This window comes from Cetorhinus maximus, chromosome 16 (assembly GCF_964194155.1).
Source record: "Cetorhinus maximus chromosome 16, sCetMax3.hap1.1, whole genome shotgun sequence".
Taxonomy (NCBI): Eukaryota; Metazoa; Chordata; class Chondrichthyes; order Lamniformes; family Cetorhinidae; genus Cetorhinus; species Cetorhinus maximus.
The window spans coordinates 19,207,551-19,232,022 of record NC_135894.1 but is presented as its reverse complement, the minus strand read 5'-3'; the positions used below and the strand labels follow the sequence as shown (position 1 = coordinate 19,232,022).

The following is a 24,472-nucleotide window of genomic DNA, read 5'->3' as shown; positions in this document are numbered from 1 at the left end:
TAGTGTTTTGAATACTTGTATTTCCTCCCAATTTCATTTCTCCTCCTTTCTGTTCCTGAAAGAAATTATTCATATTGCAGTATAGAGGAGGAACAACCCCCATTGCTTTGCCCAGATTTCTGTGTCCTCATCTAACATTCAGTCTTGCAGTGGTGGTCACTGGATACTGATTTCAGGCGGATGCTCTATCTAAATTTCCTTGCCCTAGCCTTGGAATTCATAGCATTACTACTGTTAGTCCAGGTAACTTAGTAACAATCAGGAATTGAATGTAGGGCTGTGCTGGTCTGTAGAGTTCATCATCATGGGTAATGAGTCACTGGGAGTACTTGATTCAAACCAGATAATTATCATTAATTAAGTTTTTTTAATTCATTCACAGGCTGTGGGCTTCGCTGGCTGGGCCAGCATTTATTGCCCATCCCTAATTGCCCTAGAGAAGATGGCGGTGAGTTGCCTTCTTGAACTGCTGCACTCAATGTGGTGTAGGTACACCCACAGTGCTGTTAGGAAGTGAGTTCCAGGATTTTGACCTAGTGACAGTGAAGGAACGGTGATATATTTCCAAGTCAGGATGGTGAGTGACTTGGAGGGGAACTTCCAGGTGGTGGTAGGAAGATAGGAGCAGGAGTAGGCCATTCGGCCCTTCGAGCCTGCTCCAACATTTATTATGATCATGGCTGATCATCCAACTCAATAGCCTGCTCCCACTTTCTCCCCATATCCTTTGATCCCTTTCGCCCCAAGAGCTATGTCTAACTCCTTCTTGAAAACATGCAATGTTTTGGCCTCAACTACTTTCTGTGGTAGTGAACTCCACAGGCTCACCCGTCACTGGGTGAAGAAATTTCTCCTCATCTCAGTCCTAAACAGTCTACCCTGAATCCTCAGACTGCGACCCCTGGTTCTGGACTCCCCCACCATCGGGCACACCCTTCCTGCATCTACCCTGTCTAGTCCTGTTAAAATTTTATAGGTTTCTATGAGATTCCCCCCATATTCTTCTGAACTCCAGCGATTATAACCTAACCGACTCAATCTCTCCTCATATGTCAGTCCCGCCATCCCAGGAATCAGTCTGGTAAACCTTCGCTGCACTCCCTCCATAGCAAGAACAATCTTCCTCAGATAAGGAGACCAAAACTGCACACAATATTCCAGGTGTGATCTCACCAAGGCCCTATGTAATTGCAGGAAGACATCCCTGTTCCTGTGCTCGAATCCTCTCACTATGAAGGCCAACAAACCATTTGCCTTCTTTACCGCCTGCTGCACCTGCATGCTTACCTTCAGCGACTGGTGTACGAGAACACCCAGGTCTCATTGCACATTCCTCTCTCTCAATTTATAGCCATTCAGATAATCTGCCTTCCTGCTTTTGCTACCAAAGTGGATAACCTCACATTTATCCACATTATACTGTATCTGCCATGCATTTGCCCACTCACTCAGCTTGTCCAAATCACACTGAAGCATCTCTGCATCCTCCCCACAGCTCACCCTCCCACCCAGCTTTGTGTCATCTGCAAATTTGGAGATATTACATTTAGTTCCCTCATCTAAATCGTCAATATATATTGTGAATAGCTGGAGTCCCAGCACTAATCCCTGCAGTACCCCACTAGTTACTGTCTGCCATTTGGAAAAAGACCCGTTTATTCCTACTCTTTGTTTCCTGTCTGCCAACTAGTTTTCTATCCATCTCAATACACTATCCCCAATCCTATGCGCTTTAATTTTACATGTTAATCTCTTATGTGGGACTTTGTCGAAAGCCTCCTGAAAGTCCAAATAAACCACAACCACTGGCTCCCCCTCATCAACTCTACTAGTTACATCCTCGAAAACATCCAGTAGATTTGTCAAGCATGATTTCCCTTTCATAAATCCATGCTGACTCTGTCCGATTCTGCCACTGTTTTCCAAGTGCTCAGCTATTAAATCTTTTATAATGGACTCTAGAATTTTCCCCACTACCAATGTCAGACTGACTGGTCTATAATTCCCTGTTTTCTCTCTACCTCCTTTTTTAAATAGTGGGGTTACATTAGTTACCCTCCAATCTGTAGGAACTGTTCCAGAGTCTATAGAATCTCGGAAGATGACCACCAATGCATCCACTATTTCTAGGGCCACTTCCTTCAGGACCCTGGGATGTAGATTATCAGGTCCTGGGGATTTATTGGCCTTCAATTCCATCAATTTCCCCAACACCATTTCCCAACTAATACTGATTTCTTTCTGTTCCTCCCTCTCACTAAACCCTGTGTTCCCCAACATTTCTGGTATGTTATTTGTGCCCTCCTTTGTGAAGACAGGACTAAAGTATGTATTTAGCCATTTCTTTGTTCCCCGTTATAAATTCCCCTGTTTCTGACTGTAAGGGACCTACATTTGTCTTCACCAATCTTTTTCTCTTCACATACCTATAGAAACTTTTAGTCAGTTTTTATGTTCCCTGCAAGCTTACTCTTGTACTCTATTTTCCCCTTCTTAATCAATCCCTTGGTCCTCCTGTGCTGAATCCTAAACTGTTCCCAACCCTCAGGTCTGTTGTTTTTTCTGGCCAATTTGTATGCCTCTTCCTTGGATCTAAAACTACCTCTAATTTCCCTTGTAAGCCATGGTTTGGCCACCTTTCCTATTTTACTTTTGCGCCAGACAGGAATAAACAGTTGTTGCAGTTCACTCATGCGCTCTTTGAATGTTTGCCATTGTCTATCCACTGTTATCCCTTTAAGTAACATTTCCCAATCATAGTCAACTCGCGCCTCATACCATCGTAGTTTCCTTTATTAAGATTCAGGACCCTAGTCTCAGAATCAACTACTTCATTCTCCATCTTGATGAAGAATTCTATCATATTATGGTCGCTCATCCCCAAGGGGCCTCGCACAACTAGATTGCCAATTATTCCTTTCTCATTACACATTACCCAGTCTAGGATGGCCTGTTCTCTAGTTGGTTCCTCAACGTATTGGTCCAGAAAACTATCCCGTACACACCCCAGGAATTTCTCCTCTGCGGTATTGTTACTAATTTGATTTGCCTAATCTATATGCAGATTCAAGTCACCCATAATTACAGATGTTCCTTTATTGCATGCGTCTTTAATTTCCTGTTTAATGCCATTCCCAACATCACTACAGTTTGGGGGTCCATATACAACCCTCACTAACGTTTTTTGCCCCTTAGTGTTTCTCAGCTCTACCAATACAGATTCCACATTGTCGGAGCTAATATCTTTCCTCACTATTGCGTTAATTTCCTCTTTAACCAGCAATGCAACTCCACCGCCTTTTCCTTTTTGACTGTCCTTCCTAAATACTGAATACCCCTGGATGTTCAGTTCCCATCCCTGGTCACCCTGCACACATGTCTCCACAATCCCGACTATATCATACCTGTTTACATCTATTTGCGTGGTTAATTCATCCACTTCATTGCGAATGCTCCTCGCGTTAAGGCACAAAGCCTTGATGCTTGTCTTTTTAACATTATTTTTCCCGTTCCCACTATTTTTCATTGAGGCCCTGTTTGATACTTGTCCTTGATTTCTCTGCCTATCACTTTTCTTATTTCCCTTTCTGTCTTTTGTTCTTGTCCTTGATTTCCCCTCCTCTGACTCCTTGTATAGGTTCCCATCCCCCTGCCATTTTAGTTTAAACCTTTCCAACCACTCTAGCAAATGTTCCCCCTAGGACATCAGTCCCGGTCCTGCCCAGGTGTAACCCATCCAGTTTGTACTCCCCCAGAACTGGTCCCAGGAATCTGAAACCCTCCCCCTCACATCATCTCTTAAGCCACGTATTCATCCGATATATCCTGCTATTTCTACCCTGACTAGCACGTGGCACTGGTAATAATCCTGAGATCACTACCTTTGAGGTCCTACTTTTCAACTTACTTCCTAATTCCCTAAATTCTGCTTTTAGGACCTCATCCCTTTTTTTACCTATGTCATTTGTACCAATGTGTACCACAACCACTGGCTGTTCACCCTCCCCCTTCAGAATTGACTCCAGTTTTGCTAAGGCTCCTTGATGCCACACTCTGTCAAATGCAGCCTTGATGTGAAGAGCAGTCGCTCGCACCTCACCTCAGGAGTTCAGCTCTTTTGTCCATGTTTGAACCGAGGCTGTAATGAGGTCAGGAGCTGAGTGGCCCTGGCAGAACCCAAACTGGGCACCAGTGAGCAGGTTATTGCTAAGTAAGTGTCGCTTGATAGCGCTGTTGATGACCCCTTCTATTACTTTACTGATGATGGAGAGTATACTGATGGGGCGGTAATTGGCCCGGTTGGATTTGTCCTGCTTTTTGTGGACAGGACATACCTGGGCAATTTTCCACATAGCCGGGTACATGCCAATGTTGTAGCTGTACTGCAACAGCTTGGCTAGGGGCGCGGCAAGTTCTGGAACACAAGTCTACAGTGCTATTGCCAGAATGTTGTCAGGGCCCGTGGCCTTCGCAGTATCCAGTGCCTTCAGCCGTTTCTTGACATGACGTGGAGTGAATCAAATTGGCTGAAGACCTGCATCTGTGATGCTGGGGACCTCTGAGGAGGCAGAGGTGGATCATCCACTCGGCACTTCTGGCTGAAGATTGTAGCAGATGCTTCAGCCTTATCTTTTGCACTGATGTGCTGGGCTCCTCCATCGTTGAGGATGGGTATATTTGTGGAGCCGCCTCCTCCAGTTATTTGTTTAATTGTCCACCACCATTCACGACTGGATGTGACAGGACTGCAGAGCTTAGATCTGATCCATTGGTTATGGGATCACTTAGCCCTGTCTGTCACTTGCTGCTTATGCTGTTTGGCACACAAGTAGTCCTGTGTTATAGCTTCACCAGATTGACACCTCATTTTTAGGTATGCCTGGTGCTGCTCCTGGCATATCCTCCTGCACCCTTCATTGAACCAGGGTTGATCCCCTGGCTTGATGGTAATGGTAGATTGGGGCATATGCTGGGCTATGAGGTTACAGATTGTGGTTGAGTACAATTCTGCTGCTGCTGATGGCCCACATCACCTCATGTCTTTAGCTGCTAGATATGATTGAAATCTGTCCCATTTAGCATGGTGGTAGTGCCACACAACACGATGGAGGGTATCCTCAATGTGAAGGAAGACTTTGTCTCCACAATGACTGTGTGGTGGTCACTCCAACCGATACTGTCATGGACAGATGCATCTGCGGCAGGCAGGTTGGTGAGGAAGAGGTCAAGTATGTTTTTCCCTCTTGTTGGTTCCCGCACCACCTGCCACAGACCCAGTCTAGCAGCTATGTCATTTAGTGGTGCTGCCAGGCCACTCTTGGTGATGGACATTGAAGTCCCCCACCCAGAGTACATTCTGCACCCTTGCCACCCTCAGTGCTTCCTCCAAGTGGTGTTCAACATAGAGGAGCACTGATTCATCAGCTGAGGGAGGGCGCTACGTTATAATCAGCAGGAGGTTTCCTTGCCCATGTTTGACCTGATGCCATGAAACTCCATGGGGCCCGGAGTCGAAGTTGAGGACTCCCAGGCAACTCCCTCCCGACTGTATACCACTGATGGTGGGATAGGACATACTTGGCGGTGTCCAGGACATTATCTGTCAGATATGATTCCATGAGTATTACTATGTCAGGCTGTTGCTTGACTAGCCTGTGAGACAGCTCTCCCAATTTTGGCAGTATCCCCCAGATGTTAGGAAGGAGGACTTTGCAGGGTTGTCAGGGCTGAGATTGCCTAGGTTGATGCTGGGTGGTCCATCCGGTTTCATTCCTGTTTTGTGTCTTTGTAGCGATTTGTTACAACTGAGTAGCTTGCCAGGCCATTTCAAAGGGCAGTTAAGAGTCAACCACATTGCTGTGGATCTGGAGTCACGTATAGGCCAGACCAGGTAAGGGCGACAGGAATTAGGACAACAGAGTCCCTTCCCTAAAGGGCATTTGTGAACCAGATGGGTTTTTACAACAATGGTTTCGTAGTCATCATCAGACTTCCGCCATCTGCCATGGATTCGAACTCGGGTCCACTGAGCATTACCCTTGGTCCCTGGATTACTAGTCCAGCGGCAATACCACTGCACCGTTGCCTCCCCTATGATGGTCATATCATTAAGGTTGTACTATAGGAGACAAATTTGTATATAATTGGTATTTGCAAATCATTCATTTTGATAGTTAATGTCACAGTCATCCATGGTATTGGTATAGATTAAATTTTTTCATTCATTTTATTTGTCCTATACGTAATGATGGAGCTGCCTGCTCCCTGAAAATCTGTCATGTCATTGTTTCAGCTATCTCATGAATTATTTTCCTTCTCGTAATGGTTTCACAACAATGGACCTTGTATCCAATAATCTCAAAATTGAAGGTTTTGATGATCTGCCCTTGCAGAGTTACAATCCCTAGGTTTATCAATTTACCCTACCTACAGTCACTGTTTTAATGGATTAAATGTAATCTTCCATCAATAGTTAGATGGTACATATGGTCAGTTTGTCTCCCTAAAATCACTGATGTATTTAATTACAAATGCTAGAAGTATGAAGCACGAAGAATTTATCTTTGTACAGTACATAAGAGGTAATAAACTAAGTCTACAATAAGTTAATTAATCTTTCAAAATGTGTTTAAGTATGAACATATTTTGCTTGCCTTCAACCTGTCATGCCCTTTGCTTATGGTGCCAATTGGAATTGAACCATAATGTGAGTCCTCCATCTGACTAAATCCCAGAATTTAGAGTGAATAACAAGTTCTTTTTTGTCATCTGCTTAATTCTTTTAAAGCCATGTCCCCAACAACATGTTCATGTGGCAATACAGTGCTACAGAATATGTCAGCTAAGTGTAGAAAGATATTCTCAAAGGGCAACAAATCTCTTTCAACACAGGAACATTTGTTGACATCTAATGTAATTAATAATTTAAACCAGGAACTTAAAGTACTTGAAAATCAAAGTCTGGTTTTGCTTATTCAATCATGGGATCAAAAACACCTGATTTGTTTTCTCCTTCAGTATGAGTATTGCAATGCATTAAAGTTCGAATTAAGGATAATAGTTACAGAGAGCAATTACATTTATTTCTTTATAACTTTTGTTAACCTTTGGGCTGCAGTTTCGGAAGTTCAATTTTTTGAAGATCTGGTTTCAAGTCTCCAGAAGCATTCTCTTTCAATGCATAGCATCAGGATTCAATGTACTGCGGCATATTACTGGTTGTGCCCTTTTGAGGCAAAACTTTAACAATAGAAACAAGAGAAGGCCATTTAGTTCCTCGAACCTGTCCCAGCATTCAATGAGATCATGACTTATCTGCAATCTAACTCCATGTATCCACCATTGTCCCATATCCCTTAGTACCTTTGAGTAACTAAAATCGGTTGAACTCACATTTAAAATGAACAATTGATCTAGCATCGACTGTTGTTTGTGGAAAAGAGTTTCATCTTCCACGCGTATTCTTTCCTATTTCCTTCCCAAAGGTTGTGGTTCTGACTTTTGGGCTATGTCCTCTAGTCCTAGAATTGCCAGCCAGCGGAAATAGTTTCCCTCTATTCCCCCTATCTACTCTATCCATCCCCTTGATATTTTAAAAACTTGGATCAAATCATCCCTTAAATTTCTAAATTTCAGGGAATACAACCTTAATTTATCTAGTAGCTCCTCATAATTTAATCCTTGGAGTCCAGAGTATGCTACTTCCTGAAAGATAGTGTATTCCATTTATTATACAAACAGGAATGACCACTTCTTTCTCTCCTCCTCGCAGCCTGTGAACTGTTTTAGATACAACCTCACTTCCGATCAGTTAAAATGTATGCATATTTCTGACCAGTATTTGCTACCAACAAATGTAAATTCATGTTGATAAAACCAATGATAATATGCATTTTAACATTTAATCACCTAAATATGAATATAGCACAAGCCATACCTGTATCATAGTCACTTCAGCTGGACATTATGTAATGCTTGAGTGTTCGTTACAGCTCGTTATAATATAGTTCATTGATGTAATGAGTAACAGGTGGCATTGTACTTCTCTTTCTCTTCCACCCACCCCTAGCCCCTCATTACTATACCATCATGTTGTGCATTGTCTCAAATGCCCCAGTTGTCAATTAACCCTCCCATGCAACACTCAAGAAGTTTGACACCGTTCAGGACAAAGGAACCCACTTGATTGGCACCACATCCACAAACACTCACTCCCTCCACCACTGACGCACAGTAGCAGCAGTGTGTATTATCTACAAGATGCACTGCAGGAATTCACCAAGGCTCCCTAGACAGCATCTTCCAAACCCACGACCACTACCATCTAGAAGGACAAGGGCAGCAGATAGGTGGGAACACCACCAACTGGAAGTTCCCCTCCAAGTCACTCACCATCCTGACTTAGAAATATATCACTGTTCCTTCACTGTCGCTGGGTCAAAATCCTGGAACTCCCTTTCTAACAGCACTGTGGGTGTACCTACACCACCTGGACTGCAGCGGTTTAAGAAGGCAGCTCAGCACCACCTCAAGGGCAACTAGGGATGGGCAATAAATGCTGGCCCAGCCAGTGAAGCCTACATCCCATTAATGAATAAAAGAAAGGTAAAACCTTTGGATTATCGCATTGAGATCTGTGGCTGAATCACATAGGGGTTAAATTGGATAATCCTCAAAAATAGGCATGGAGATTGTGGTATATGATTAACCGACACCCATTGTGATGCAGGTAGTGTGTTAAATTTTGGCTGTTTTAAACAATTACCTCATGCAGTTCAATATTATCTGTGCTGTTCATTGGCTGCATGCATCAGCAGGGGGCCCAATCTCGTGAGTGTCTAATGTTACTATTTGACTTGCTCCTTGTTTTTTTTCCATAGTTAACCTAAATCTTAATACTGTGATTATTGTTCCCGAAGTGTTCCATACTGACATTTGATCCACTTGACCCACCTCATTCCCCAAAAGCAAATCCAGCAATATCCCTTCCTCATTGGGTCAGAAATGCATTGATCAAGAAAATTCTTCTGAACACACTTCAGAAACTCGTCTCCCTCTAAAATAATGCCATGCCAGCCTATATTAAGATAGTAAAGTATCACATTATGTATATTACCCATTATCTATATTTTTACACCTCTATAATTTCCCAGTAAAATTTGTTCCTCTATATCGTTCCTGCTAGTTGGTGGTCTATGGAATACACCCAGAAGTGTATTGGCAAAATGTCATCTTTTTAAAGTATATAAATTGTGTGTGGTAAAGGAAAAAGTGGGTACATTAAAAACAGGGCTGTGTATGATGATAGTAAAGGATAATTACATGGAAGAATACTAAATGAGTTTTATGTTTCTAACTTCCTGGGGAAAAGGAGCATTTGATCTTAGGGATGCAGGGAAGTCTGGACATTCACTAGAAACCAAAACATTGTACTGGATAAAATTATGGGATTAAAACCAGACTAGTGTCCAGTCTTTGATGCATTTCACTTTGGGTATTAATAGAAATAGATGAGGAAATTGAGGATGTCTTACTTATAATCTTGCACAGCTTCTTTTCTTCCAAAGGTTATTACCAGCAGGTTAGAAGGTAATAAATGTTACACTGTTAATTAAAAAGGAAGAAAAGACAAAGTATCTTTCTATATGTCAGTGAATCTAATGTCCAATTGAAAATTGCTAGAGTCCAACATCATTGATAAAGTGAGCACTATAAAAATACATGCTAATTAGTGAGAGTCGATATGCATTGTGAAAGGAAGGTTATGTCAAATTATTTATTGGCGAAATGGATTTGATGGGACAAATGGCCTTTCCTTTTTGCTCCATACTTTCTTATCTTCCTAACTAGATGTGATCCATTTCACAGGGGAAAGGAAGCAATGAATTTTCCCAATGTTATTTGGGGCCACAAAAGCAATTCAAAGTTACCAAATTATCACCAGCCATGGGATACAGATTTAAGTTAGCAGCCAGAAATGAACTTGGAATGAGGTGAGTGCACTTCAAAAGATGAGGTGAGATTTTCATATACTACTATGAGTCTGTCCTAAATTGTTAAGTAGTGGTTCAAATCTACCCTGAATGGTAATGTACTAATAAGACTCAATGTTCCAGGGTCAACTACTTGGATGATTATTCACAGCTGAAAGTGCAGAATAGAATCAATGCTTGGAGATGACCTAATGGTGGGACTGGGAAATTGCGTGGTGAAATTTAAGGAGATGTGAACAATTAACAGGAATTGGCAGAATAAGAGGATTAACTTCAGATAGGTTCAAATAAGAGAGGGCCCAGAACTGATAGACAGAAATGAAGAGGAAGGAAATCCAAGGCGTGGTCATCTGGAAATTTGTCACCATCCCCCACCCCACTCCTCTCCAACTTGGGACCAGGAATCTCCACATGCATTAACCCTCTACCAGGTATATACATCTTTGTAGCTATAGTAAGAGGATAGTGGCTGGTGAGTTTTGATGAATTCTAGTGCAGGCAGTCATAACTGCCATCCCATACATCAGTCCATCTCATTCTCCAAATAGAATTTTTAAAAATTAATTCACGGGATGTAGGCTTCACTAGCTGGACCAGCATTTATTGCCCCATCTCCAGTTGCCCTTGAGAAGTTGGTGCTGAGCTGCCTTCTTGAATCGCTGCGGTCCATGTGGCGTAGGCACACCCACAGTGCTGTTAGGAAGGAAGTTCCAAGATTTTGACCCAGCGACAGTGAAGGAACGACGATATATTTCCAAGTCAAGATGGTGAGTGACTTGGAGGAGAACTTCCAGGTGGTGGTGTTCCCATCCATCTGCTGCCCTTGCCCTTCTAGATGGTAGTGGTTGTGGGTTTGGAAGGTCCTGTTGAAGAAGCCTTGGTGAATTTCTGCGGTGCATCTTGTAGATGGTACACACCACTGCTACTGTTCATTGGTGGTGGAGGGAGTGAATGTTTGTGGATGAGGTGCCAATCAAGCGGGCTGTTTTGTCCTAGGTGGTGTGAAGCTTCTTGAGTGTTGTGGGAGCTGCACTCATCCAGGCAAGTGGGGAGTATTCCTGCACACTCCTGACCTGGCCTCGTAGATGGTAGACAGGCTTTGGCGAGTCAGGAGGTGAGTTACACATCACACGATTCCTAGCCTCTGACCTGCTCTTGTAGCCACAGTATTTATATGGCTAGCCCAGTTCAGTTTCAGGTCAGTGGTAACCCCAGAATGTTGGTAGTGAGGGATTCGGTGATGGTAATGCCATTGAACGTCAAGGGGTGATAGTTAGATTCTCTCTCTCTCTCTTGTTGGAGATGGTCATTGCCTGACACTTGTGTGGCGCAAATGTTACTTGCCACTTGTCAGCCCAAGCCTGGATATTGTCCAGGCCTTGCTGCATTTGGACATAGACTGCTTCAATATCTGAGGAGTCGCCAATGGTGCTGAACATTGTGCAATCATCAGCAAACATCCCCACTTCTGACCTTATGATGGAAGGAAGGTTTTGTTGAAGCAGCTGAAGATGGTTGGGCCTAGGATACTACCCTAGGGAACTCCTGGAGCTGAGACGACTGACCTCCAACAACCACAACCATTTTTCTTTGTGCTACGTATGACTCCAACCAGTGGAGAGTTTCCCCCCATGTTTGCCATTGACTCCAGTTTTGCTAGGGCTCCTTGAAGCTACACTCGATCAAATGCGGCCTTGATGTCAAGGGCAGTCACTCTCACCTCACCTCGGGAGTTCAGCTCTTTTGTCCATGTTTGAACCAAGGCTGTAATGAGGTCAAGAACTGAGTGGCCCTGATGGAACCCAAACTGGGCGTCAGTGAGCAGGTTATTGCTAAGCAATTGCCACTTGATTCCACTGTTGATGACCCCTTCCATTACTTTACTGATGATTGAGAGTAGACTGATGAGGCGATAATTAGCCGGGCTGGATTTATACTGCTTTTTGTGTACAGGACGTGCCTGGGCAGTTTTCCACATAACTGGGTAGATGCCGGTGTTGTAGCTGTACTGCAACAGCTTGGCTAGGGGGCGCGGCAAGTTCTGGAGCGCAAGCCTTCAGTACTATTGCCGGAATATTGTCAGGCCCCATAGCCTTTACAGTATCTAGTACCTTCAGCCATTTCTCGATATCATATGGAGTGAATCAAATTGGCTGGAGACCTGCATCTGTGATGCTGGGCACCTCTGGAGGGGGTCGAGATGGACCATCCACTCGGCACTTCTGGCTGAAGACTGTAGTAAATGCTTCAGCCTTACCTTTTGGACTGATGTGCTGGGTTCCCCCATCATTGAGGATGGGGATATTTGTGGAGCTGCTTCCTCCTCCAGTAAGTTGTTTAATTGCCCACCACCATTCACGACTGAATGTGGCTGGACTGCAGAGCTGATCCATTGGTTGTGGGATTGCTTAACTCTGTCTATCTCTTGCTGTTTGGCACACACATAGCCCTGTATTATAGATTCACCAGGTTGACACCTCATTTTTAGGTATGCCTGGTGCTGCTCCTGGCATACCCTTCTGCACTTTTCATTGAACCAGGGTTGATCCCCTGGCCTGGTGACAATGATAGAGCGGGGAACATGCCAGGCCATGAGGTTACAGATTATGTTCAAGTACAATTCTGCTACTGCTGATGGCCCACAGCGTCTCATGGATGCCCAGTCTTGAGTTGGTACAGCTTTTCGAAACCTGGTCGTTGTGCCACACGACAACACGATGGAGGGTATCCTCAGTGTGAAGGCGGGACCTCATCTCCTCAATGACTGTGTGATGGTCACTCCTACTGACACTGTCATGGACAGATACATCTGCAGCAGGCAGGTTGGTGAGGATGAGGTCAAGTATGTTTTTCCCTCTTGGCTCCCTCACCACCTGCCGCAGTCCCAGTCTAGCAGCTATGTTATTTCGGCCAGCTCGGTCAGTAGTGGTGCTCTTGTTGATGGACATTGAAGCCTCCCACCCAGAGTATATTCTGCACCTCTTGCCACCCTCAGTGCTTTCTCCAAGTGGATCAAGTCCAACATGAGGAGCACTGATTCATCAGCTGAGGGAGGGGGGTAAGTGGTAATCAGGAGGTTTCCTTGCCCATGTTTGACCTAAAGCCATGAGACTTCATGGGATCAGATTGGAAGAGGTGATTCCCATTGGCACTAATTGTGGTTTGAGGCCACGGGATGGAGAATTTGCAGAACAATTGCCATGAAAGCCCGAAAGAATCCATGAGGCAGCTGGAAAAAAAATGAAGTGGTGTAGAATCTTATTACTGCTTTCTGTAAATTTGCCTCTATGTAGCTCAGTATCTAGAAACGCTTAAAACCCCTTATACGTAGGCGTTATTGTGATCTATGGAAATGGACATCGGGCTCAAAAGGAATGGAGCTCTGCTAATGTTAATCTTTCCCATTTCTCTATTAGATTACACCCATGAACTGGTGTACATAAGGTACAGCTAACAGAAAAAAAAGGCCCAAGTTGTACTAAAAGGTTGTCATTCAAAAACTATCTGAAATGGATCAGTCCATATCCTAAGTGCAGAACACAGATTGATTTACAAAACTTTCCGGGTTAACTGCCTTTGTTAACTTAGAAATAGATTTTGTGTGTGACATTTAGTTCTGATTTACAATTTTCCTCATTGAAGCAATCTAGCAGCCCAACATTTACAGGTCTGACTTTATAACCAGATGTGGCCATGTTCAAGTCCCAAGGCCATCTGCCATTTATATTTGCATGAAGCACCCTTTTATTGGTAAAACTCATACTTCCAAGTGAGGAGGAAAAAAATGCTTGACCTTTCAATCGCATGGTTTTTCTTGCTCCTTCATGCGTCATCACCATATTATTGAGCAAATGTCATCAACAGTATTATAGATTGAAAAAAGTCATAATGTACATGGCTTCATTGAGAGCACAAATGAAAACTGGGCAGCTTTGAATAAATATAAAAGCAAAATTATCCTGTTGCTGACCAAGTATGGCCCACTATAAACATTTACTACAAAGAACTTTTAATTTTACTTCTCCCAACATTCCTGAGTCTCTTTCTTCACATGTGGATGTGCTCAGGCAAGTGTCAACAGCATCAAGTCTTATTTAAGTTGATATGATTGAATATTTTGAAAGCGCCTTTTCAAGTTAAAAACTGATGACGGATCCATCATGAGTCAGCTTATCTATTGGTAACCAGACAGGATTCTTACCATGGAGCAAGATGCTTAAAAATGTTTTGACGCTTTAAGTCCTGTTCCACTGTGTGACATGCTTAAAATAATTACACAACGAGGTAAGGAGAACTTTCAAAAAGGCCTGTATTTTAGAAAGTGATGTCAAAGGCCAAATATCTACAATGCATACTCTTAAAAACTAAATGTTTCCCCCAAACAGTGGTTTCAGTGAAGAGGTGCTTTTCTACACAACTGGCAGCGCCCCTCCAACACCAGCGAGTCCTCAGCTTGTTAAAGCTGGAGTCACATGGCTGTCCTTGCATTGGAGCAAGCCTTCAGGATCCTTATCTGATGAGGGCAATTGTTATATTTTAGAAATGGAAGATGAAACCTCAGTAAGTTGATTATTTATCTTACTTATAAAACGATATCTTTAAAATAAATGAATGAAGGTAGGCTGGCATGAGACTCTTTCATCACTTGAAATTGGCTTCAGATATCAAACTTATAGAAAAGTTTCCCCTCTCTGGCTATGAGTCTAAATACGGCAGTGATTGGAACAGGGAAATTTCTAGTGTGAGAAGAAAAAATTTCACACTGGTGCAGAAGAGATTGGAACTGATACTCCACCTACATTTTAGCACAGCCTTCAGAGTTGTATCAGAAGGAAGTGGTTACCTCTGGCATTACTTGAGGTCAGGGCTCCTGTTTTATTGTAGCACTGTGGGTTGAGCTCTCAGCCTGTCTGTCTGTTCCCATAAGCGATTGTAGCTTTTGTCTCTTGAGTACAGATAGGAAAGTAAACCGAACAGATCAGACATAACAAGAACTGGATTGTATTGTATTGTGAAACTAGTCCCATTGGAAAAGATTCTGCCAAAGTAAATGGAAGCTGTGCAGTATTTGTCTTGGGAGTGCATGAAGATGACACTGGGTGGTAAAAGTGGTTAATTACCAGTTGCTGCTGCTTGTGCACAAAATTCACCCCATTCCTCCCACATCAAATCCAAAGAATAATCCCACTTGGGATAGAGAGCAATGATATATTCACCTTTGTTTTATAGTATCCTGCTAAAAAACTACCTGGTATTTCATGAACTGTTTCCTAACCAGAAGTACATTTAGAAAACAATCTTCAAACTAATGCTGATGATGTTGCCAAAATACAGCATAAATTTTTAGAATAGAGATTTGAAAATTTTAAAGGAACTGGCTTTTGTTTCTCTCAAACTATCATAATTCTATGTAAACTTTTACCTTTAGGGATATGGGTTTAAGCCAAAATATGATGGCGAGGATCTTGCGTGTACAGTAAAAAACCTTAGAAGAAGCAGTACGTATAAATTTAGGGTAAGTATGTTGGGAAAGTTTGTCATGTTAGTTGATTATAAGAGGCTTATGATACTAACTGATGAGGGTAGCTGAAAACCATACCAGTAAGCAGTGTATAGTTATGATGAAATACTAAATGATGCCATTGAATGTAGGGCATCCTTGCTGACTGTTTAAAAAATATTTATAATGGAAACAGCTGAAACCAATTTGTTGTTTAACAAATTGAATGAAGTAAATGAAGTTCATAAAAATAATAATTATATGAACTAAGACCTGAACAGCTGTCTTAGAACATCCATTTTGTGAAGAACTTAACACATTTGACACGTTAAGTCAAACACATGTGACAACACATCTCGTTCAACTCTTCTACCATCAGAACTGTAGTCATCTTATGGGGCCTCAATTCTACTTTCCTGTTTACTCCCTATACCCTTTCACTCCCTCAACCATCAAAAATCTATCTAACTCAGCCTTAAAAATATTCAGTGACTCTGTCTTCACTGCCCTCTGGGGAAGAGAATTCCACAGACTAATGACCCTCAGAGAAAAAATATCTCCTAATTTCTTTCTTAAATGGGAGACCCCTTATTTTTAACTGTGTCCCCTAGTTTTAGTCTCTCCAATTCATCCCAGGAATTAGTCGAGTGAATTTTCTCTAAGCTGCTTCTAATGCAAGTAAGGAGACCAAAACTATACAACACTCCAGATGTGGTCTCTCCATAGTCCTGTACAACCGTAGCGAAACTTCCCTATTTTTATATTCCATTTTATATTCCAGTAAACAACAACATACCATTTGCTTTCCTAATCGTTTGCTGTATCTGATTCATGTACAGGACCCCCAGATCCCTCTACCACCAAGTTCTGCAAGCGCTCTCCTTTTAAATGGTATTTAGCTTTTCTATTCTTCCTGCCAAAGTGGACGAGTTCACATTTCCCCACATTATACTGCAGCTGCCAAATTTTTGCCTTCACCTATCTATATCCCTTTGCAAACTCCTTATGTCTTCACAACTTACTCTCCTACCTGTCTTTGTGTCATCAGCAAGTTTAACTTCCATACATTTGGTCCCTTCATCCAAGTCACTGATGTAGATTGTAAATAGTCTCAGGCCCAGCACTGATCCCTGTGGCACTTCATTAGTTTACCAAACCGAAAAAGACCTTTTTATCTCTACAATCTGCTTCCTGTTAGCTAACCAAACCTTTACCCATGCTCATATGTTATCCCCAACATCATAAGCTCCTATTTTGTGTAGTAACCTTTGATGTGGCACCTTATCAAAAGCCTTTTGGAAATCCAAGTACACCGCATGTTCCCCTTTATCCACATTGCTTGTTACTTCCTCAAAGAACTCTAATAAATTAATCAAACATGATTTCCCTTTCACAAAAACATGTTGACTCTACCTGATTGAATTTAGATTTTCTAAGTACCCTGTTTTAACCTCCTCAATAATATATTCTAGCATTTTCCCTACGACAGATGTTAGCTAACAGGACTGTAGTCTCCTGCTTTCTGTCTCCCTCCTTTTTTGAATAGAGGAGTCACATTCGCTATTTTACAATCTGATGGGACCTTTCCAGAATCAAGGGAATTTTGGAAAATTACAACCAGTGCTACTATCTCAGCAGCCACTTCTTTTAAGACCCAAGGATACAGGCCATCAGATGCTGGGGACTTGTCAGCCTTTAGTTCTAATAGTTGTCTCAGTACCCATTCCTTGGTGATTGTAATTGTTTTAAGTTCCTCCCTCCCTTTCACCTCTTGATTTACAAATATTTCAGGGATGTTATTTTTGTCTTCTACAGGAGAAGACAGGCACAAAATATCTGTTCACTGTTTCCATTATTTCCCATTATCCTCCAGACTCTATCTCTAGAGGACCAATGCTCACTTTGGTTACTCCCTTTCCTTTTTCAATATTTGTAGAAACTCTTACTATCTGTTTATCTAATTCTAGTTAGCTTTCTGTCATACTCTAATTTATCTCTTTTTTTTTAGTCATTCTTTGCTCGTTTTTAAATTCTATCCAATCTTCAGACCTACCACTAATCTTTGTAGAATTATACACTTTTTCTTTTGCTTTTATATCATCTTTTACTTACTTAGTTATCCATAGATGGTGCAGCCTTCTCTTAGAGTCATTCTTTCTCACTGGAATGCACCTTCGCTGAGTGTTATGACGAAATGTCTCCTTAAATGTCTGCCATTACACCTCTTAATGTCCTTTACTTTAACCTAATTTCCCAGTTTATTTTAGCCAGCTCTGTCCTTATACCCTTGTAATTGCCTTTATTTAAGTTTAAAATACTAGTTTTAGACCAACACTTCTCACTCTCAAACTGAATGCAAAATTCAATCATGTTATGATCACTGCTACCAAGAGGCTCCTTTTGCTATGGGAACATAGGAACAGGAGAAAGCCATTCAGCCCATCAAGCCTGCTCCGCAATTCAATACGATCATGGCTGATCGAACATTTCAATGCCTTTTACCCACACTATTTCCATAATCCTTTACATTGTTCTTAATCAGAAATCTATCAATCTCTACCTTAAACATACGCGATGACTGAGCTTCCACGGCCCTCTGGGATAAAGAATTCCAAAGGTTCACAACCCTCTGAGTAAAGAAATTTCTCTTCATCTCGGTCCTAAGCGGCTTCCCCCTTATTTTGAAACTGTGTTCCCTGGTTCTAGCCTCCTCAACCAGGGGAAACATCTTACCTGCATCTACCCTATCTATTCCTTTAAGTATTTTGTAGGTTTCAATGAGATCACCTCTCATTCTTCGAAACTGTAGAGAATACGGGCCCAGTTTCCCCAATCTATCTTCATAAGTCAGTTCAGCCATCCCTGGAACGAGTCTGGTGAGCCTTCGTTGCATTCCCTCTGTGGCAATAATATCCTTCCTGAGGTAAGGGGATCAACACTGCACACAGTACTCCAGGCACGGTCTAACCAAGCTTCTATACAATTGAAGCAAGACTTCACTACTCTTGTACTCAAATTCTTTTGCAATAAAGGCTAACATTCCATTAGCCTGCTGCACCTGCATATTAGCTTTCAGTGACTTATGGACAAGGACACCCAGGTCCCTTTGTACATCTGCACTTTCTAATCTCTTCCCATTTAGGAAATACTCTTCACATCTGTTCCTTCTGCCAAAGTGGGTAAGTGAGTCTGTCCAAATCCTCCTGTAGCTGCTTTGCATCTTCCTCACGACATACATTCCCACCTAGCTTTGTATCATCCGCGAACTTGAAAGTATCCCCACATCTAAATCATTGATATATATTGTGAACAGCTGGGGCCCAAGTACTGATCCTTGCAGTACCCCACTAGTCACAGCCTGCCAACCCGAGAATGACCCATTTATTCCTACTCTCTGTTTTCTGCATGTTCAGTATATTGCCTTCTATCCCATGTGCTTTTATTTTGCTAATCAACCTGTGGATGATTTTATCAAAAGCCTTCTGAAAATCCATCAACTCTCCTTTATCAATTTTGTTAGTAATATCCTCAAACTCCAACAAGTTCGTCAAACATGATTTCCCATTCGCAAATCCATGCTGACTATGCCCAATCAGACCATGATTATCCAAGTGTCCATTTATCACATCCTTTATAATAGATTCTAGCATTTTCCCTACTACTGATGTAAGGCTAACAGGTCTGTAGTTCCCTGTTTTCTCTCTCCCTCCCTTCTTAAATAGTGGGGTGACATTTGCAACCTTCCAATCTTCAGGAACCATTCCAGAATCTGTAGAATTTTGGAAAATGATCACCAGTGCATCCACTATCGCTATAGCAACCTCTTTCAACACTCAGGGATGCAGAATATCAGGTCCCAGGGACTTATCAACTTGCAGTCCCATTAATTTCTCCAATACAACAATCTTACTTACACTAATTTCTTTCAACCCCTCATTCTCCCTAGCCCCTTGGATCTCTAAATCTGGGGCGTTTCCTGTATCTTCCTCAGTGAAAACAGACACAAAGTCTCGTTGCACGTTACCAGTTCTAGAATAGCCTGCTCTTTGGTTGGCTCTAGGACATGCTGGCCTAAGAAATTGTCCTGAAAACGCTCTATGAGCTCATCTTCCAGGCTACCTTTGACAATCTGATTAGTCCAATATATATGTAGCTTAAAATCACCCATGATTATTGCAGTACCTTTCTTACAAACCTCAGTTTTTCTTCCTGAGTACTTCATCCTATGGTGTAGTTACTGATATGGGACCTATAATCTATGCCCACAAATAACTTCTTACCTTTGCTATTTCTTATCTCCACCCAAACTGATTCTACATCTTGATCTTTAAAACTAAGGTCATCACTTACTATTGTACTAATGTCATCCTTAATTAACAGAGCTACCCCACCACCTTTTCCTAGCTTCCTATTCTTCAGAAATGTCAAGTATCTTTGACTATTCAAGTCCCAGCCTTGGTCACCTCGCAACTGTGTTTCTGTAATGGCTATCAGATAATACATATTTATTTCTATTTAACTTGCACTTCATCTGTTTTGTTACAAATGCCCCACACACTCAGGTACAGAGTCTTTATTTCTGTGTTTTTACTACTTTTGCAAACCCTAGCCTTATCTGCTAGTGCACTTTTAAAGTTTGTACTCTCTGACTCTTCTTACCACACTCTGGTTATCATTGCCCATGTCGCTAGCCTTGTCCTTTGTCTTTTATTTACCACATCTCCCCTCACTTGATATCCCACTATTTAGTTTAAAACCATCTCTACAGCCCTAGTTATGTGACTCACCAGAACACCGGTCCTACCATGGTCAGTTACCATCAGTACAGCCCCACTTTACCCAGTACTGGTGCCAGTCACCCCGAATCAAAATCCATTTCTCCACAGTGCCACGGTCAGTTCGTTCACCCAGCCCCTGCTCTCATACATACGAGTTGCAAGAACCTTGAACCTATTGGACAAGTGCAAGGGCTGAGGCTCCTCCACTTCTCCCTCCTTGATTCCCTTACCTACCTCATTTGCAGTCAATCCTCACTGTCCTTGACCACTGACCAAATCCACAGAAGCTGGTCTAAGGATTGTGGCTGCCTTCTGGAACAAAGATTCCAGATAACTTCCCCCTACCTGATGCATCACAGTGTCTGTAGCTCGGCCTCCAGATGATCAACTTTGAGCCAAAATTCCTCGATCTATAGACACTTGCTGCAGATGTGGTTGCTTTGAATCATACTGGTGTCCGCCAGGTCCCACGTGCTACAATTTCGCTGTTTACTTGCTTATTAAAGACTTTTGATTTTCCTCTTATGCTGCAGGCTAAACTTCTGTCATGCTCTCTCTTGCCGTTCTTATTCTGTTTGTAAGCCCTCTCAAATACTTTGTATTCAGCTTGGTTCTCTACTGTACTGTGAACCCGACGTTTGTTATGAGCCTTTTCTTTCCTGTTTCATTTTAATCTCTATATCTTTAGTCATCTAGAGAGCTCTAGCTTTGGATGTCCATCTTTTCCCTTTTGTGGGAATGTGTTTATTCTGTACACAAACCTTCTCCTCTTTGAAGACTTCACATTGTTTAATTACTGTTTTGCCTAACAATTTTTGATTCCAATTCACCTGGCCCAGTTCCCTTTTCAACTCGCTGAATTTAACCTCCCTCCAGTTAAGTATTTTTGCGCTTGATTGTTACCAGAGATGATTACCTTTGAGGTTCTGCTTTGGTACCCAGCTCCTCATACTGACTATACAGAACTTCTTTCCTTGTCCAGCATATATCATTGGTACCTATATGGACCACAATAGCTGAATCCTCCTCCTCCCACTGTAAGTTCCTCTCCAGCCCTGAGCACTTTGTCCCAAACCCTGGCACCAGTAAGGCAACACAGCCTCCTGGACTCTTGCTCTCTGCTGCAGAGTACAGTATCAATCCTCCTCACTATACTGTCCACTACTATGACTAAATTCCTGTTTGCTTACCCTACTTGAACAGTTTCCTGTACTATGGTGCCATGGCCTGCCTGCTCATCCACCTTTCAGACCTCACTTTCGTCCAAACAGGTTGTGAGCACTTCAAACCTGTTTGGCGATTGCAAAGTCTGAGGCTCCTGCACTGCTTGGTCCCTTTACCTGCTTCACGCGTGATCACCTCCTTCTGTCCCTCACTGCTGACCAAAATAGATGACCCCATTCTAAGAAGTGTGACTGTCTTCTGGGACAAGATGTTCAGGTATTTCTCCCTCTCCCTTATGTTGCGCAGTGTCTGCTGTTCAGCTTCCAGATCAATAATCCTGATCCGGAATTCCTCTAGCTGCTTACACTTTCTGAAGAGCTTTTTGTCCTGGATCACCTTGGCATCCAAAAGCTCCCACATTTCACAGCTGCAACATAACACCTGTCACGCCATTGTTACTTGCGTTGTTTAGTTAATTTAATTTAATTACTTTCTTAATTAACTTAAGAGTAATTCCTATGTATGCTACAATTTACTGTGCTTCCTAAATGTACCACTGACAACTAGAAGTTATGTTTCTTAACGACACAGGTATGTGTTTTAGGTGTTGATTTTAATTTTTCTAATTTACTTTTAAAGTGTTAGCTCTTTTCTATTTATAGATCTACCTTAACTCCCATGTCCTAAACTGGCTATTAACACACTGTCCCTAGCACTAAGCACTTACTGGCCAATCAACTTACTATCAACCTAAAAAGGTACAGCTCCTATACGATTTTAAACCTTCGGAAAAGAATAAACTTAACCACTTACTAGATACTCACCAGATACTCACCAAACAGCTAGCTTCTTCTCCAACTAATCAAATTGCTTCTTTATTGTGATGTCACCATTTGCTTTCTCACACTGTTTACAATCTTCCGACTGCCTCTCCACTCGTGCTATCTTCAATCTCCCGTCTGTCTCTCCACTCGTGCTATCCTCAATCTCCCGGCTGTGTCTCCACTCACTTTCTTCAATCTCCTGACTCTCCACTAGCGCTATCTCCAATCTCCCGACTGCCTTGCCACTCGCGCTGTTTTCAATCTCCCGACTGCCTCGCCACTCTCGCTATCTTCAAACTCCCGACTGCCTCTCCACTCTCGCTATCTTCAATCTCCCAACTGCCTCGCCACTCTTGCTATCTTCAATCTCCCGACTGCCTTGCCACTCGCGTTATCTTCAATCTCCCGACTGCCTCTCCACTCGCACTGTTTTCAATCTCCCGACTGCCTCTCCACTCGCACTGTTTTCAATCTCCCGACTGCCTCTCCACTTGCGCTATCTTCAATCTCCCGACTGCCTCTCCACTCTCGCTATCTTCAATCTCCCGACTGCCTCTCCACTCTTGCTATTTTCAATCTCCCGACTGCCTCGCCACTCTTGCTATCTTCAATCTCCTGACTGCCTTTCCACTCGCGTTATCTTCAATCTCCCGACTGCCTCTCCACTCGCGCTGTTTTCAATCTCCCGACTGCCTCGCCACTCTCGCTATCTTCAATCTCCCGACTGCCTCTCCACTCTCGCTATCTTCAATCTCCCGACTGCCTCTCCACTCGCGCTGTTTTCAATCTCCCGACTGCCTCGCCACTCTTGCTATCTTCAATCTCCCGACTGCCTCGCCACTCTTGCTATCTTCAATCTCCCGACTGCCTCTCCACTCGCGTTATCTTCAATCTCCCGACTGCCTCTCCACTCGCACTGTCTTCAATCTCCCAACTGCCTCGCCACTCTCGCTATCTTCAATCTCCCGACTGCCTCTCCACTCTCGCTGTTTTCAATCTCCCGACTGCCTCGCCACTCTCACTATCTTCAATCTCCTGACTGCCTCTCCACTCGCGCTGTTTTCAATCTCCCAACTGCCTCGCCACTCTCACTATCTTCAATCTCCCGACTGCCTCTCCACTCGCGCTGTTTTCAATCTCCCGACTGCCTCTCCACTCGCGCTGTTTTCAATCTCCCGACTGCCTCGCCACTCTTGCTATCTTCAATCTCCCAACTGCCTCTCCACTCTCGCTATCTTCAATCTCCCGACTGCCTCTCCACTAGCGCTATCCTCAATCTCCCGACTGCCTCTCCACTCTCGCTATCTTCAATCTCCCGACTGCCTCTCCACTAGCGCTATCTTCAATCTCCCGACTGCCTCTCCACTCTCGCTATCTTCAATCTCCCGACTGCCTCGCCACTCTCGCTATCTTCAATCTCCCGACTGCCTCTCCACTCTCGCTATCTTCAATCTCCCGACTGCCTCGCCACTCTCGCTATCTTCAAACTCCCGACTGCCTCTCCACTCGCGCTGTTTTCAATCTTCCGACTGCCTCGCCACTCTTGCTATCTTCAATCTCCAGACTGCCTCTCCACTCTCGCTATCTTCAATCTCCCGACTGCCTCTCCACTAGCGCTATCTTCAATCTCCCGACTGCCTCTCCACTAGCGCTATCTTCAATCTCCCGACTGCCTCTCCACTAGCGCTATCTTCAATCTCCCGACTGCCTCGCCACTCTCGCTATCTTCAATCTCCCGACTGCCTCGCCCCTCTCGCTATCTTCAATCTCCCGACTGCCTCGCCACTCTCGCTATCTTCAATCTCCCGACTGCCTCTCCACTCGCACTGTTTTCAATCTCCCAACTGCCTCTCCACTCGCGTTGTTTTCAATCTCCCAATTGCCTCTCCACTCGCGTTGTTTTCAATCTCCCAACCGCCTCTCCTTTCATGCTGTTTTCAATCTCCTGATTAATTTTAAAGATGCGCTGAGGGACATTTACTAATTTGGTTGCTTCCTGCACATTCACATTTCAACATACAGGTGACCTATTGTGTACCTAGAGTGAAAATCCTAGAGAAAATTTAATCCAGTGTTTAAAAAAAACAAAGACCAAAATGATCTGTGTGAGATAACATAAATGAGAACAATCTCAAATGAAATGTCCCTTCTTGTGGCTAATTAAATATCAGGCTTTGTGTCCATGGTCACTTTATGGACTGTTTTATATTACAG

At 43.0% G+C, this 24,472-nt stretch overlaps 1 protein-coding gene across 4 annotated transcripts in view; it reads left to right on the top strand.

Annotated features, from left to right (window-relative positions):
- Positions 1 to 24,472, top strand: part of fndc3a (fibronectin type III domain containing 3A) — a 206,763-nt gene that overhangs the window by 126,514 nt on the left and 55,777 nt on the right. For all 4 annotated transcript variants that reach the window (XM_078559450.1, XM_078559449.1, XM_078559452.1 and 1 more), the window contains 3 exons: positions 9,868 to 9,992; positions 14,378 to 14,552; positions 15,421 to 15,507. In XM_078559450.1, coding sequence (XP_078415576.1) covers positions 9,868 to 9,992; positions 14,378 to 14,552; positions 15,421 to 15,507 — 387 coding nt within the window. The remainder of the gene's footprint in view (positions 1 to 9,867; positions 9,993 to 14,377; positions 14,553 to 15,420; positions 15,508 to 24,472) is intronic.